General features: G+C 39.6%; 3 protein-coding genes across 4 annotated transcripts in view; all 3 read right to left on the bottom strand.

Annotated features, from left to right (window-relative positions):
- The window catches only part of LOC140921603 (uncharacterized), an 11,232-nt gene extending 7,521 nt beyond the window's left edge, over nucleotides 1-3,711 (bottom strand). The window contains exons 1-3 of the mRNA XM_073371608.1: nucleotides 3,353-3,711; nucleotides 1,213-2,351; nucleotides 1-199 (exon numbers count right to left, since the gene is read on the bottom strand). The exon at nucleotides 1-199 is cut by the window's left edge and continues 13 nt beyond it. Coding sequence (XP_073227709.1) covers nucleotides 1-199; nucleotides 1,213-1,316 — 303 coding nt within the window. The 5' untranslated portion in view covers nucleotides 1,317-2,351; nucleotides 3,353-3,711. The remainder of the gene's footprint in view (nucleotides 200-1,212; nucleotides 2,352-3,352) is intronic.
- LOC140921598 (uncharacterized) overlaps nucleotides 1-13,035 on the bottom strand; it is a 66,634-nt gene extending 53,599 nt beyond the window's left edge. Inside the window, exons 1-4 of one of the 2 annotated variants that reach the window (XR_012164028.1) lie at nucleotides 12,827-13,035; nucleotides 10,575-11,651; nucleotides 9,781-10,042; nucleotides 7,189-7,938 (exon numbers count right to left, since the gene is read on the bottom strand). Coding sequence is in view for 1 of the 2 variants with exons in the window: in XM_073371600.1 (XP_073227701.1) it covers nucleotides 7,555-7,938; nucleotides 9,781-10,042; nucleotides 10,575-11,651; nucleotides 12,827-13,035 (1,932 nt within the window). In the remaining variant the exon portion in view is untranslated. Of the gene's footprint in view, nucleotides 1-6,265; nucleotides 7,939-9,780; nucleotides 10,043-10,574; nucleotides 11,652-12,826 lie in introns of those variants that run through there. The other variant, XM_073371600.1, reaches the window with a different exon arrangement.
- On the bottom strand, nucleotides 1,326-3,633 carry LOC140953878 (uncharacterized). The gene is made up of 3 exons (XM_073403256.1): nucleotides 3,353-3,633; nucleotides 2,221-2,351; nucleotides 1,326-2,128 (listed from the first exon to the last, which is right to left on the bottom strand). Exons 1-3 carry the CDS (start codon nucleotides 3,631-3,633, stop codon nucleotides 1,326-1,328), a joined length of 1,215 nt encoding a protein of 404 aa, XP_073259357.1.
- Nucleotides 13,036-13,040: the final 5 nt, after the last annotated feature.

Genomic DNA, 13,040 nt, shown 5'->3' with positions numbered 1-13,040 from the left:
ATCAATGATCTGTTCTGCCCAGCGGCATACTTCTTCGACGGTAGTAGGATTTTCAGATCTACCAGGCGGTGACTCCAGTTCATTGAAGATGTGGCCTCTTAAGTTTCCTTTGCTCTTCTCCGTGATAAAGACAATTGTAGAAGTGTTCATTTTAAGAGATATGCCATAAAACTGCACGATGTGAGGGTGGTTTAGAATTCTGACATATTAAGAGAAGAAAGAGGTACAGTTAACTTCTGTCAGATGCTTCAACTTTGTTTAGTCTCCACTAAGGGTACGTTCGATTGATCGTATTCCGGAATAAGAATTCGCAAAAGCAAGTTTTTTTTACAAATGTCTTTATTTTGCCCTTATTTTACTGCCTTACAATATATCAATAATCTTGAAACTAAAAGGTCATATAAAACGAAGGTTAATCTCAAGAGTCTTAAATTTTTTAAAAACTCTATCGAGCGGTTTAGAAATTATTCGCTAATTTGTTAAAGTAGACCAAAACGTTCAAAAAACCGCAAACAAGAGCGCCTCGATACATACTAATCAAATCCTTCTTTCTAGCAAACGGCTGGAGCTATCTCTTTGATCTTTCACAGACGTTTTTAAAAAGATTGAAACTACTATGAGGTGAAATTGCGTGTGAAAAGCGCTTCATTTTCTACAGATAACGGCCAAAGAACAATATTATCCACTTTTTACTGTGTTTCTTTGACAATAAAAACATTATCGCAAAATATCTCGATAACGCTCTTACAGATTTCGCTTAAACTTCACGAACATCGAGGCGGCTATTGGAGGAAAAAGCTCCCGTGAATGATTTTCGAAGAACAGTTCCCAGTGCCGAGATATACAGCTGCAAGTAAAATGGGCAATAACGTCATTTCGTTGCTATGACAACTCTGATGCCGTTGCAACCCTGATCATCACAAATTTTCATCTTTATCTAAAACAACTGTGGTGGAAATTTTTCCAAAACTCTGTTTATGGCGACTTAGTTTATGCTCAAACTAGGGAGGTATGGGCCCTGAAAAACTGTATCGAGCCACCTTAAAACAGCGGAGAAACCGAGCGGTGCTGCCTGCTACTCTGATCGGTAGTTAGGCGTTCTAGCTATTTTAAAAAAGGGCCTGTCTAACAACGCACTCATAATCTAATCACGACTTTGTGCGACCTGCAAGAACGTTTAGGGACGTAACAAAACAAAACGTTTTAACTTGCCTTAAAATTTTCATCTCCTGCATAATTTCGCTGGCTTTATCGGCATTGAAAGCCTCATTGCACACCTTCAAAGCCACAGTCACAACTTTGCCGCATCTTCTCATTGTTCCTTGTTAAACTGCACTGAATGGCCCCATGCCAAGGAGGGATGACATTTCTTCTTTCCATTCTAACTCTTCGTGGTTGATTTTGACTGTACAACTATCTGTTATACCAAATAGTGCTAGTTGATCTCTGCTTTGTGACCCTTCATCCAATATCCTCTGGTAGCGATCTTTGTTTTCCTCTTGGGAATGAGTTTGCTGCGTAAGGTTAACTAACAGTTGCTTATACAGCTCTGAATATAGTTCTCTGTCTGCCTCTATCAGCGCTGGAAGACGAACTTTAATTTGACCAAGACAGTCCTTAACATCGTGTAATTTGCCCTCCACAAACTTTCTAAGTTGCTTCTTCTCTCTTCTAGAGGAGAGAAACTTTACTGAAGCTTGTGAGATAACATCCTTAAAGTCAATTTTGGAACCCCCATACCGCTCAGTAATAAACTTGACATCCACAGAGTCGGCAACTAAGTTAAACACCCGGAAGGTAAGAATTCTCATCTTCATACTCGCCTTTTTGGAGATGGAAAACTGAAAATTTTTTGAATTGCTAACACCAGGATGTAAGTCTCCAGTGGCGTCGCATAGCAGATTCCTTCTCTGAAATTCAGCTTTATCGTAGCAATTCTTCAACTTTTCCACGAGAGAAAGGCGAACATTTGCAAACAAATTGTGTTCTTTCTCCCATTGGACTACAAACTCTTCAAAACGGCTAGACAGTAGCGTGGCTATTTTCTCTTCCACTTCCGGAGTCAAGGCCGATATATACTGATCTGGAAATTCGTTTCCCGACCATAATGTAAAGCGCGCCTTTACGTCTTCAGAAGAAAGAAATTCCGAGAGTCGGTACAAAACATTGTTGACTTGGCGTCGAAAGATGCCTGCAGGTCCTTTATCACTTTTTCTTGACCTTTTACCATTGCTTCTAACCGGTTAATAATCTCCTCCTTTCTCTGGTTGATGTCCTCTTTGGTTCTAGAAGCATTTACCAAAAACGTTTTTGCCTGAACGACAATCCTTGAAAGAAGTTTGTGAAGCCAACTAAAACGCGAAAGCACGGTTATTTGTTCGTGTGCAAGAAATAATCACAAGAAAAAAAGATGACGCCTTAGAGGAAAGATATGGACGGCACTGTTAACCACCTTTTACAATATATCAAAGGCATAAGAAAAAGGGGCCTTTACCACCTGAAACCCGGATGCTGCAAAAGGCGATATTTACCCAGCACCCACCCTTATTTAAACTCTTTCAAGTTAACTAATGTAGATTTCAGAGTCAGACTCCTATCAAATTCTCCCGAAAATAAAGGGAATTTGAGAATTTAATGAACATATTGTACGAGAAAATGCAAATAACACGACGCGCTTTTCTCCCAGCACACCAAGCACACAACATCTAGTAGTCTTCGCAGTATGGTTATAGTCCTACTGACCTTATTTCATCTAAAGAATAAAAAAGATTGAAATGTACTTTTTGTGCATCTAAGGGTCTGAACTTATTGTCAGAACACCGTCCCCTGAAGGACCCTGAAGGATTAGTTTTTTAGTCTCCTACCCTTTCCTGACAGAAAAATTCGGCATCAGCTTACCCGAATAACAAAATCGAACGAGGAGGTAAAAGAAACAATATGTATTTATAAAGGAGCTCCACAAGCGAGAGGAGCTTCATAAGAAAATTTGGTCATCTATCCATCCTAGAAATTTTACGCACGTACGTCCGCCCGTGCTAGAACCATTGTGAATGTCACACTCTCTAGCTAGTATAGGAGCCAGCAATCTTATATTGCACATCCATATTATGGTCAATTGACGGCTCTCAAAACAGGGTATCTGCTGATCAGTATCACGTGACCGTATCGCGGGCTCAGATGTCGACCCATCGAGGTTACGTGTTTTTTAAGTTCTCCGCTGATAAGTTAGTAGTTTTCAACTGATAGCAGGCTCAACTCCATCATCTTCAAGTCTATTGTTTGAAGTAAATTATAAATTTATTAACGGGAGCCTTAAGCTTTGGCTAAATTTATATGTTGGATTAATGCTTACTTCCAATGAAGTTCCAACTTAGCTTCAATGGTCGTCATGATCACCGACCTCATTCCATCCATTAATAAGGAAAATTCATTGCTGATAACATCAAGGTTTTGAGCAGTAGTAGCGTTAGTGGTTGACATGTAGGTGACTTGAGATTCGGGATCAATGCCAGGCCAGATTTTTCTTAGTTTTTTTATACCACCATCCTTGACCGATTGAATTTCTTTCTCTGGCACTGAATCCCACTTGTTAAACACAAACAAAGCGCATTTGGATAAGAGATCTTCCTCCATGTCGAGCATTAATCCACCTTCTTCTCTTCCTTGATTTGGAACCCCGACTGACAAGTTCCTCGCCTTTTGCAGAAGCTTTACGAGCTGTAATGCAAAAATGATGTCAAAAAGGTCACTTCTTAAGCCTTTTGCTGATGTAAAGTTTTCGTTACTGCATTGATGTAACATAAGGCAGGGGCACCCAACGAGAATATAGTTCAAAATCACTTAAACATAGCATTGTTAAACGTCTTTTAGTATTTAAACGGTGGATATGGACATATTTTTATCCCCTATAAATTTTTCATCTGTTCGGATTTCCTAGCTGAAAGTCTAGTGATCCGAAAATTATAGGGATCAAAACTTACCCGTTCGGAAATTGGAGCCAGAAAAAAGGCTCCCGAAAATTCTAGGTGACCTTTTTAGGGTAAAAATCCGTTGAAAATGGGCAATTTTACCATTTTATAGATGTTCGAAAATCCTAGGAGCGGCAGGCAAGCAAGAAATGTAAATAGAGACAATTTTAGCAGCACTTTGTCTGACAAACGTTAACCGTCTTTGTGCCAAAGGTTCATTGTGATGGGAAAACTACTTTAATTTGTAGCTCTAAAGTGATGGGTTCTCCATTCACAAATAAAAATCCGCACATTTTTAAACTGCAGAACAAGAGCACCACTGCTGAATTAGTCGGACCAAAACGGTACTGCTGTCAAAATGGCTGCTTGGAAACGACATGGCGTTCATTTCATGAGAGAGCGATTAAGGCCCCTTTTCTTGATTTATTCAGTCATCACCTCTCCGTAATGCATATACATGTAATGTAATGTCGTGGATTAGAGGACGTCAGCATACAAATGCGCCACTGGCAGACGCTATCAGTCCATTTATGAGCTCACTGTAACCCACCCACAGCCCATGATATGAATGATACGTGATACATGAAAGGTACACCACAGGGCGTTGTCGAACGGAAAAAATTTATCTAGTTCCAAGTAGAATAAGCAAGAAATTATATTTACCTATTTCTTATTTACAGCTTAGTTTTACTATGTACAATTCGAGCTTTATAACTGCCCAATATAGTTACTCCAAATCACAGGGGCGATCGTATTATATAATATAAATTGTTTATCGACTGACAACCAAACATATTAACAGACTTAATTCATAAACAATAGCTTAACTGTGACTCACGTTAAGGTTTTCTCAGACATAATTTGTGATAGGAGACTTTAAAAAAAATTTATAACTAACATTGTCGTTGAAAACACGCCTTATCAGGTTGACGAAAGGTGCTTTCAGCCACAATCTTTCTTGGAATGGTGGAATGGATCGCAGACAAGGAAGAAAGGATTAACAGCATAAATGGTGCAAAATAACATAACTGGCTAATAAACACTCATTTACTAGATATACTGGAATACGAAAAAACTGAAATTGTAGCTTTCTGTTATAGCTAAGTGATGTTTTGTTTTTTAAAGCCTATTAGTCAAATTAAGCTTAACATTATTGTGTTAGTTGAGTGTTAATTAGACCAATTTCGACAAATGAACATTCGTACTTGGCTCCGAGGCTTGGGAAAATGAAACAGAAGAAATCACTTCCTTTAGGCTGATTCAGTGGAGGTTAAGGGATGAATAAGAGTTTTTTTTTTCTGTTATTCCTCCGAGTCAAGTATGATATATAATGTCTCAAAATTGGTCTAACATGACACTATGTGATTCATTTTCGTGAGAGAAATGACTGTCTTGTTTTCCCGAGGTGGTTAAGAACGCATCACTTTCACTGTGATTAGCCGGAGGTTATCATTAATAGTTAAATAGAAAATAAGATATACGAATTGAAGCGTCAATTTCCTTTGCTACAGATTGGTTTATAAATAAATATGCAAAAAAAGTTTGTTTTCAAGTAATTTTTGTAAAATGTACGGACATTTTGGGTTGAAAGTTAATCAATTATTTATTTGTTTTATGTAGTCATTTTTTTTGTTCGATACGGGCTCAATTTTGGTTCGACGTCGGTTAGTGGCCAGTAAACAAAGTTCGCTGGATGCTAACTGCGTTCGCCTGACCTATTTTCTGGGGTGAATATGAATAACACTTCAAAATACAACCTTGCCTCACGGCATGTTCTCCTTTTGATTTCAGTTCGGGTTTTTTGCCGATATAATTACCAGAGGTTCTTTGCAGAATATTGGCAAAAAGTTCATTCACTCAATTCAGCACAATTCACCGGGTTGGACACTGTTTATGGGAAAGTTCTTTGAACGCTGGATTTTTGGGATTGGGCATCTTCAACATCAGATTCCCTACCTCGAGTGGGTGACGTTAACATCAGTTTCCCCGGAGTGGGTGTCAACATCAGATTCCCTGGGGTGGGTGACGTTAACATATCCCCAGGGTGGGTATCGTCAACATCAGATCAGTCCCAGGAGTGCAGGTCGTCAACATCAGAATCCCAGAGGTGGGGGTCGCTAACAACAGATTCTCCGGTATGGTTGTCCCCAAAATCAGATTCCTTGGGTTGGGTGTCGTCAACATTAGATTTCCTGGGGTGGGTATCATCAACATCAGTGACTTGTTTTAGCGCTGCTTCAGTGTCTAATACCCATCAGTTTCAAGTTCATAAACCAACAGTTAAGAAATAATTCAAGTAATCTGGAACAAACGTTTCCATTCAAAATTTATTGCCTCGGTACTCAGTTATTGCAAAATCACGGAAATCAATGTAGAGCTGGATTGATTGAAAACAGGAGGCCTTGTTATTGCTCTAAAAATAGGAAACAAATAATTTGTCACAAGAGCCTCCATTGCCCTCCTGTTCGTCTTTTTTGAAACAAAAACTCATCTATTTTTACTACTCTACTTTTGTAATTGTCTTTATAGTACTTAGCTTATTTTCATTAAAGAACAACTGTCAGGAAAAAGGACGAGACAAAAACTGCAAATATAGACTACCTAGTTCGCTTTAGGTCCATATTTCACAAGAACCTTTTTTAAATTCTTTGGAGAAGCAACCAAAAAGCAAAGTTTTATGCGATCAAGCCAAATTCTGCTTTTAATTCTTGTAGTTTTCTAAAAGGAAAAGAAACAATGAAAAACAACATGAAAAAAAAAATAACAAAAACATAAACAAAACTATCACAATTTACCGAGGGACTGTGCTGGCCCCGCATCAATAATCCTGATGCTGACACAAAAGTCAAGTCAACTCTCACAGCGTTACAAATACGCCATGTTAACAAACTCTGCATGTTCTATAGCTATAACGTTTTTCTTGGTTGTTAACTTTTGGAAAGTTAAAGGCTATCAGCCTAAACGTAAATTTTCCCTCACCATCAAAGTATGCTTGTTTTTATTTGTTTGCCTTGTTGGGGTCTGTTTTTTTTTTTTTTTTTTTTTTTCCAGTGGAAACGATTATGAAAGATCGCAAAACACTTTTTTTTTCACACTCCTTTGACAACTCATTGACTTCTTGGAGCCATGCCTCAGATCAAAAAGTACAATAAAAAATTATCATCAGGGGCTTCAATCTGTTGTTATCTATTGCTTTCCTGAAAGTAATGTTAACAAAAACTGTAATTGTTAAAACAATTCGAGATTTGATTACAAGAGAGAATAAAGCTCTTGTTGCTTACCATGAAGCTACATTGTACAAGAGTAGCTCAGTAGTATAGCATCAGATAAATTGCTAACTACAACTTTCTATTTCCGAGTTCTGAATATATGCGTTACCTTGTTCGGAGCGTCGGTTACATGTATCATTTTTATCGAATTTCTATGTGTTTTGCGAGTGACTGCCTCTTTTGAGATTGACAATAGAGAAACCTAGCCTCTTACGAATTTTTGAATCCTTCTTTTGAAGCGTCCTGAATTTTGTCACAAAGCTCTGACAAATGCTAGTTTATCATGACGTTATCCTACAACGGCTCAGGCATTAGTATCAGTCCCCGACTATTCTTTGGTTACATTCTCTGGCTGTGGGGCGTTTCTTTGGATTACTGTCCCAACACCCTTTCATTAGCTTGCACCAGAAGGATGGAGGCTTCTTGCAACCCTGCCTGTCCACTGGACGGTTTCCTTTATCGACCCACTCAAAGAATTCTAGCAGCGTTGTTCCTGGAGCGTCAGCAAAGACCCGCTGTCCGTACCACATCTCCCACATTATCAGCCCCAGGCTGTAGATGTCTACCTTGGAGTCGTACACTTGGGAATGAAACATTTCAGGTGCCATATAAACAGGTGTTCCTACCAAGGTGCCGGTGATGTCTATTTCTGCTTTAGCCAGGCCCAAGCCAGTAATCTTCACTGTGTTTTCGTCAGTCAGCTTTAATGGGACAAGGAATATAAACTTTTAGAAGAGACAATAACTATACCTTTTTCTTTATTTCTGTCAGATGCCGTTTAAACGCGTCCGGACAAAATTTTTAACGGACGAATTTTCACCTGTCCAACCCGTTAACACGGAAACGTGCAAATTCTGCGTTGCAGATTACAGTACGGTTTACTGTTCAAAACTGAACTGCACCGTTCCGCGGGTCTCATTTAAACGAAAGGCGGATCCGCGCAAGCTTTTGTCCGTTCAAAAATTTGTCTGGACTCGTTTTAACAGGTTCTCAGTAACAATAATGGTGAACCGACAGCACTGACTTTTCACGGCAGCAGGCTGCTCATTAAAATCGCGTCGTGAAGTACTTACAAGTTATGACTGCGAGACCAGTGTAATTTTGGGTTCACTCCTGAAATCAGGCTTTATTTTACAAGTTAGAAATGATTGAAATTCACTCGGGCAAGAGAGAAAGTCCATAATTAGTACTGGTGGAGCATGATCGTTCAGGTGATCGTAGTCCTGAAAAGAACTGTTGTTGACAGTGACTAGCCTTTCGACAACCTCTTCGGTAGCCATATTCAGAATTAAAGTAAGTTGTATCTCATTAAATGATGGTATTAAACTCTGGGTATTGACCTGATTGGTCAATTCGACGTGTTATCGGTCGTCTGTCAGTTAAGCCAATCATTGGCTATGAAGACTCGTAATATCATCTTTCCAGAGTTAACTGTAGTTCATTGTTAGTGAAATTCTCGACTGTCCTGTCTGTCGTATGGCTAAGCAGTTTTGCTTGAGTCCGTCAAAAACTCGTTTGAAAGGTGCCGGTAACTCTTGACTTGTAGGACCTAGTAGTTTTGATCCTACCTCAGAGAGACAGTATCTGTAATTACTAAAAATTCGATCAGGTACGTCGATTCCCCCCACCCGGGGGGTACTTCCTTATAAGAGGCTAATGGGGATGTGCCGCTGGATGGGGTCGCATTTTCACGACTGGATTGACTATAATGGGTTCGCATTTTCAATGGAGTTACTAGAATGGGTAGCACATTTTCTGATTTTTGGGAAAGACAGTTCTTCATATTTACGGTTAGCAAACATACCGGGATGTTTGTACTGTAGGTGAAAAGTAAAGTGTTCTTCATTCAATACAGGGTAGATGCATAAATAGAAAGGGACCCAGTTGGGAATCGCGAAAATTACATATTTGCCCCAAAGTGACTAAGATGGGGTCTAAGATTGGCCACAGAATAGATTATAATGCGATAGGGGCTCTGAGAGGACAGCGGCAAACTCTTCTCAGCGGGAAAAATTAACGCAAGTAAGCAACACAACCTCCGAAAATTAAGCTATTACAAAACCTCCGAATATTTTAGACTTATGGAACGGTTATCCAGAAATTTTTAGTTTTTCTCAAGCGTGAGAAATTTCTAGGCAACATTTACTCCTTCGAACAGTTATTTTACAGAAAAAAGTCGCTGGGTGCCCCTAAGAGAGTAAGGGAGGAAAAACCTCTGTTGCTCAACCGAACGTTAAAGTCACTTTTTACACTATCACGAGCGTATGAGTTGCGTCTGACCTGTCAACACTTTATTTCAAACTAATGACTTTCCGTATCCAGCGCTAAGGCTTGCATTAGATCATGGATATTTTCCTTTAATAAGGGTTTGTAAGGGCTTTTATGCAAAATTATCGCCATACACGATGTTTCTGAGCAACATTGAATCACAGACGCCCCTTCTCCATTTTTTTTTCTGAGGGGAGAGGGCGGCTATACACAGGCTACAAACTTATCTATGATATAATAGTGAAAAAATGCATGTATTGTTATACGATTAGTACCAATATGTTTTCCAGCTTGAAGTCCCGGTGTGCAACTCCCTTCGCATGCATAAAAGCCAAACCATCGGTGATCTCTTTTGCACAGCGGCATACGTCTTTGAAGACAGCGGGGTTTTCAGATTTGCCAGGAACTGACTCTGGACCACTAAAGATGTGGGTCTTTAAGTTTCCTTTACACTTTTCCATGACCAAAGCCGTTTTTGAAGTTCCTTTGTCCAGTAATATGCCATAAAACTTCACAATGTGAGGGTGGTTTAGCACTCTAATTAACAGAGAAGACGAAGATTGATAATTATAAATTAATTAACTTATTATTAGTAGTAGCAGTAGTGGTAGTGGTAGTGGTAGTGGTAGTGGTAGTAGTAGTAATACCACATGTTGCCAGTTAATTGGCCCTTCGGTATATCGATTTTCCTGTATTTTATCTTTGACGTCAGTCATAACTGATGGCGTGAATATCAACAAAAATTAAAATTCACGACTGACGTCACGTGGGATAGTGGCGCGGCAGCCTAACCGTTTCGTGAGATCACCGACAGCCGCTGTAGAAGAATCGAAAAAAGAGCCGAATTACTAAACTTTTACGGACTCAAAGTGATAGCAAAAATGCACAAAAATAATACTCGTCGGACAATAGATTTCAACTGTTTTTCGAGGAAAATCTGCAAGGAAACTGAACATATTATCAATGATACTACCGAGGAACATGCATATGACAGGCAAGTGACTGTACTTAAAAGAAAAAAGTTTATAAGTGGAGGTATGTTCCGGCCTAGTGAGTGTACAATCATTACCTCAAATTTTTTATCTCCTCCACGATTTTCGTTGCATTTGCGACATCAAGCGCCTCATTCAACACTTTCAATGCTACTGTTGTTACCTCTCCATCTCTTCTCATCGTTCCTTGGTAAACGGCACCAAATGTTCCATGGCCAAGGCAGGAAGATTCTTCTTTTTTCCACTCGAGTTCCTCGCGATCGACTTGTACAGCACAAACTTCGCGTAAGCCAAATTCTGCCAGTTGATCCCTGTGCTTGCTTACCTCATGGAACACAGGCCGATAGTGAGCTGATCGTTTACTGAGTTGCTCATAAAGTTCCCTGTCCGCCTTGATCAGCTCTTGCAGACGAGCTTCGATTCTATCAAGATAGAGCTTAACATCCTTTAATTTGTCTTCCACAAACGGTTTAAGCTTCTTTTTTATACCATTAGTGAGAAAGTCTTTAGACACTTCTACTAATAAATTTCTGTACCCGAGTTTTTCTTTGAACATTTCTTCTGGTCTGTCCATTCCGTAAACAATCCGGCCTAAGACGCCACCGGTAACATCCAATACGTTGCAAATGGCTTTCTGCCAAAATGATAATTGATTAATAAAGACTGCCTTGTTTGGGTTGTTGAAATCAGCATCAGCAGCTTCAGTTTGAACATTCTGTAATCCGACATTTTCAAGGTAATTTTGAAACTGCTCCATGAGGAAAGTACGAGTAGTTGAAAACACTTTGTTTTCCTCCTCCCACTGATCTACAATTTCTAGAAAACGTCCGGACAAAGCGGCGTTGACATTCTCTTCAACTTCCTTCCAGGACCCGGCATCCTTATCTGGAGCGTCTTCTCTAGACCAATTTGTAAAGCGTTTTTTTATGTCGTCTGACAAGAAATGTAGCCAGAGTTGATGCACAACACTGTTGACTTGTTCTCTGAACGATTCGCGGAGGCCTTTTAACACTTTCCCTTGATCTTTTTGAATTGCCTCTAGGCGGTTGAAAATTTTTCCCAGTGTTTCTCTGATTTCCTGGGGGCTCTTTGAAGCGTTTACCACAAACACTTTTGCTTGAATGAAAATCCTCGAAAGAAGTTTGTAAAGCCATCTATAACAAAAAATATGTCAGTCTTGATTCCGAAAAAATTGTGCTAGATAATCGTCTCGCAAAACCTTTAACTTTGACGTTCCTTCTCAAAATGTCAAAAAATTGAATGTCACTTGCTAAAACACATGTTTCCATGTCTCTAAAAATTCTTCGGTTCAACAGGATTGATATAGGCTTAAAAAGTCCAGAAAAAAAGAAGAGGACTACTCTTGCAACCGCACTATTCTTTTCATTATAGCTTTTGATAAGTCATAAAAATTTTTGTCCGTGGATGTTATGGTTTGACGCGGACTAGTTTTTGGAAGGCGTTATTTTTCAATTGTTTCAGCTGGTGCTTAGCCTGCAGGAAGTGAACTGATACTGACCGTTACCTCTAGAGCAACTCTCTTCACCTTAGACCCTGTTTACATGGAGTGGGGGACCCCGGTCTAGTGGGGTAAGTTTCTTTTGTTTTGTGTCCCTCAGAGCGTGAAAACAAAAGAAACCAACCCCACTAGACCGGGGTCCCCCACTCCATGTAAACAGGGTCTTAGTTACCATATAAAGGTACTGTAAAACGGGCAACAAAAAACGTGCAACTTATTTTTCAACATTGCTGTAAAACGTGTTAAGTAGCGATGTTGCGCGTTTTACCACCATCGTTAGAACGTGCCTTGCAACAAATACGGTTGCAAGGTTTTTTTCCTGGGTGGTAAAGTGCGCAACATCGCTATTCAACTCGTTTTGCAGCAATGTTACCGAAAGGGAAGCGCGAAAAAAAAAAAGGCGAGTGCAGATGGTATTGTGGGAGAACAACTATTTCACGTGTTGAAGGCTTAAGTGCTAGCCGAAAAGTGTGACATGAAATACCTTTCGGAATTCAGCACTTCTAACAAACCATAACTTCTACTCTCCTCCCCCCCCCTCCCCCTGGCCCTTTCCTTTCCCACAACAACAACAAAAACACACGTCTGAATCCGGGGGTGTAATCAATCCGGTAAAAATTTCCAAAATTTAAACCTGGTACACATGTCCGTGTCTATTTGAAAACGAACATTTTAATTGTGTTGGAGCACTAAACGGAAACTCCTCAGTACAAAAATGGTGCAATATTCTTCAATCTTTTCCCCTGAAACATTTTGCGACATTAAATGTTTCACAGTGAGGATGGACAAAACATGCACAATAAAGCTTACTCCCAATGAAGTTCCAGCTTTGCTTCTCTACTCCGCAAGACCAATGACTTCAATCCTTCCATTAAAGAGGAAAATTCTTCCGAGATAACACCAAGGCTTAGAACTTTACTAGCTCTCCTGGTTGACGTGAATATGATCTGTGAATCGGGATCAACACAAGGCCAGACCCTTTTGAGTTTCTCTACAACTTCATTCTTAACGAGTGGCATATCTT

This window comes from Porites lutea, chromosome 12 (genome assembly GCF_958299795.1).
Source record: "Porites lutea chromosome 12, jaPorLute2.1, whole genome shotgun sequence".
Classification (NCBI taxonomy): Eukaryota; Metazoa; Cnidaria; class Anthozoa; order Scleractinia; family Poritidae; genus Porites; species Porites lutea.
The sequence above is the reverse complement of the archived record's forward strand: the minus strand, read 5'-3'. Positions and strand labels throughout refer to the sequence as shown.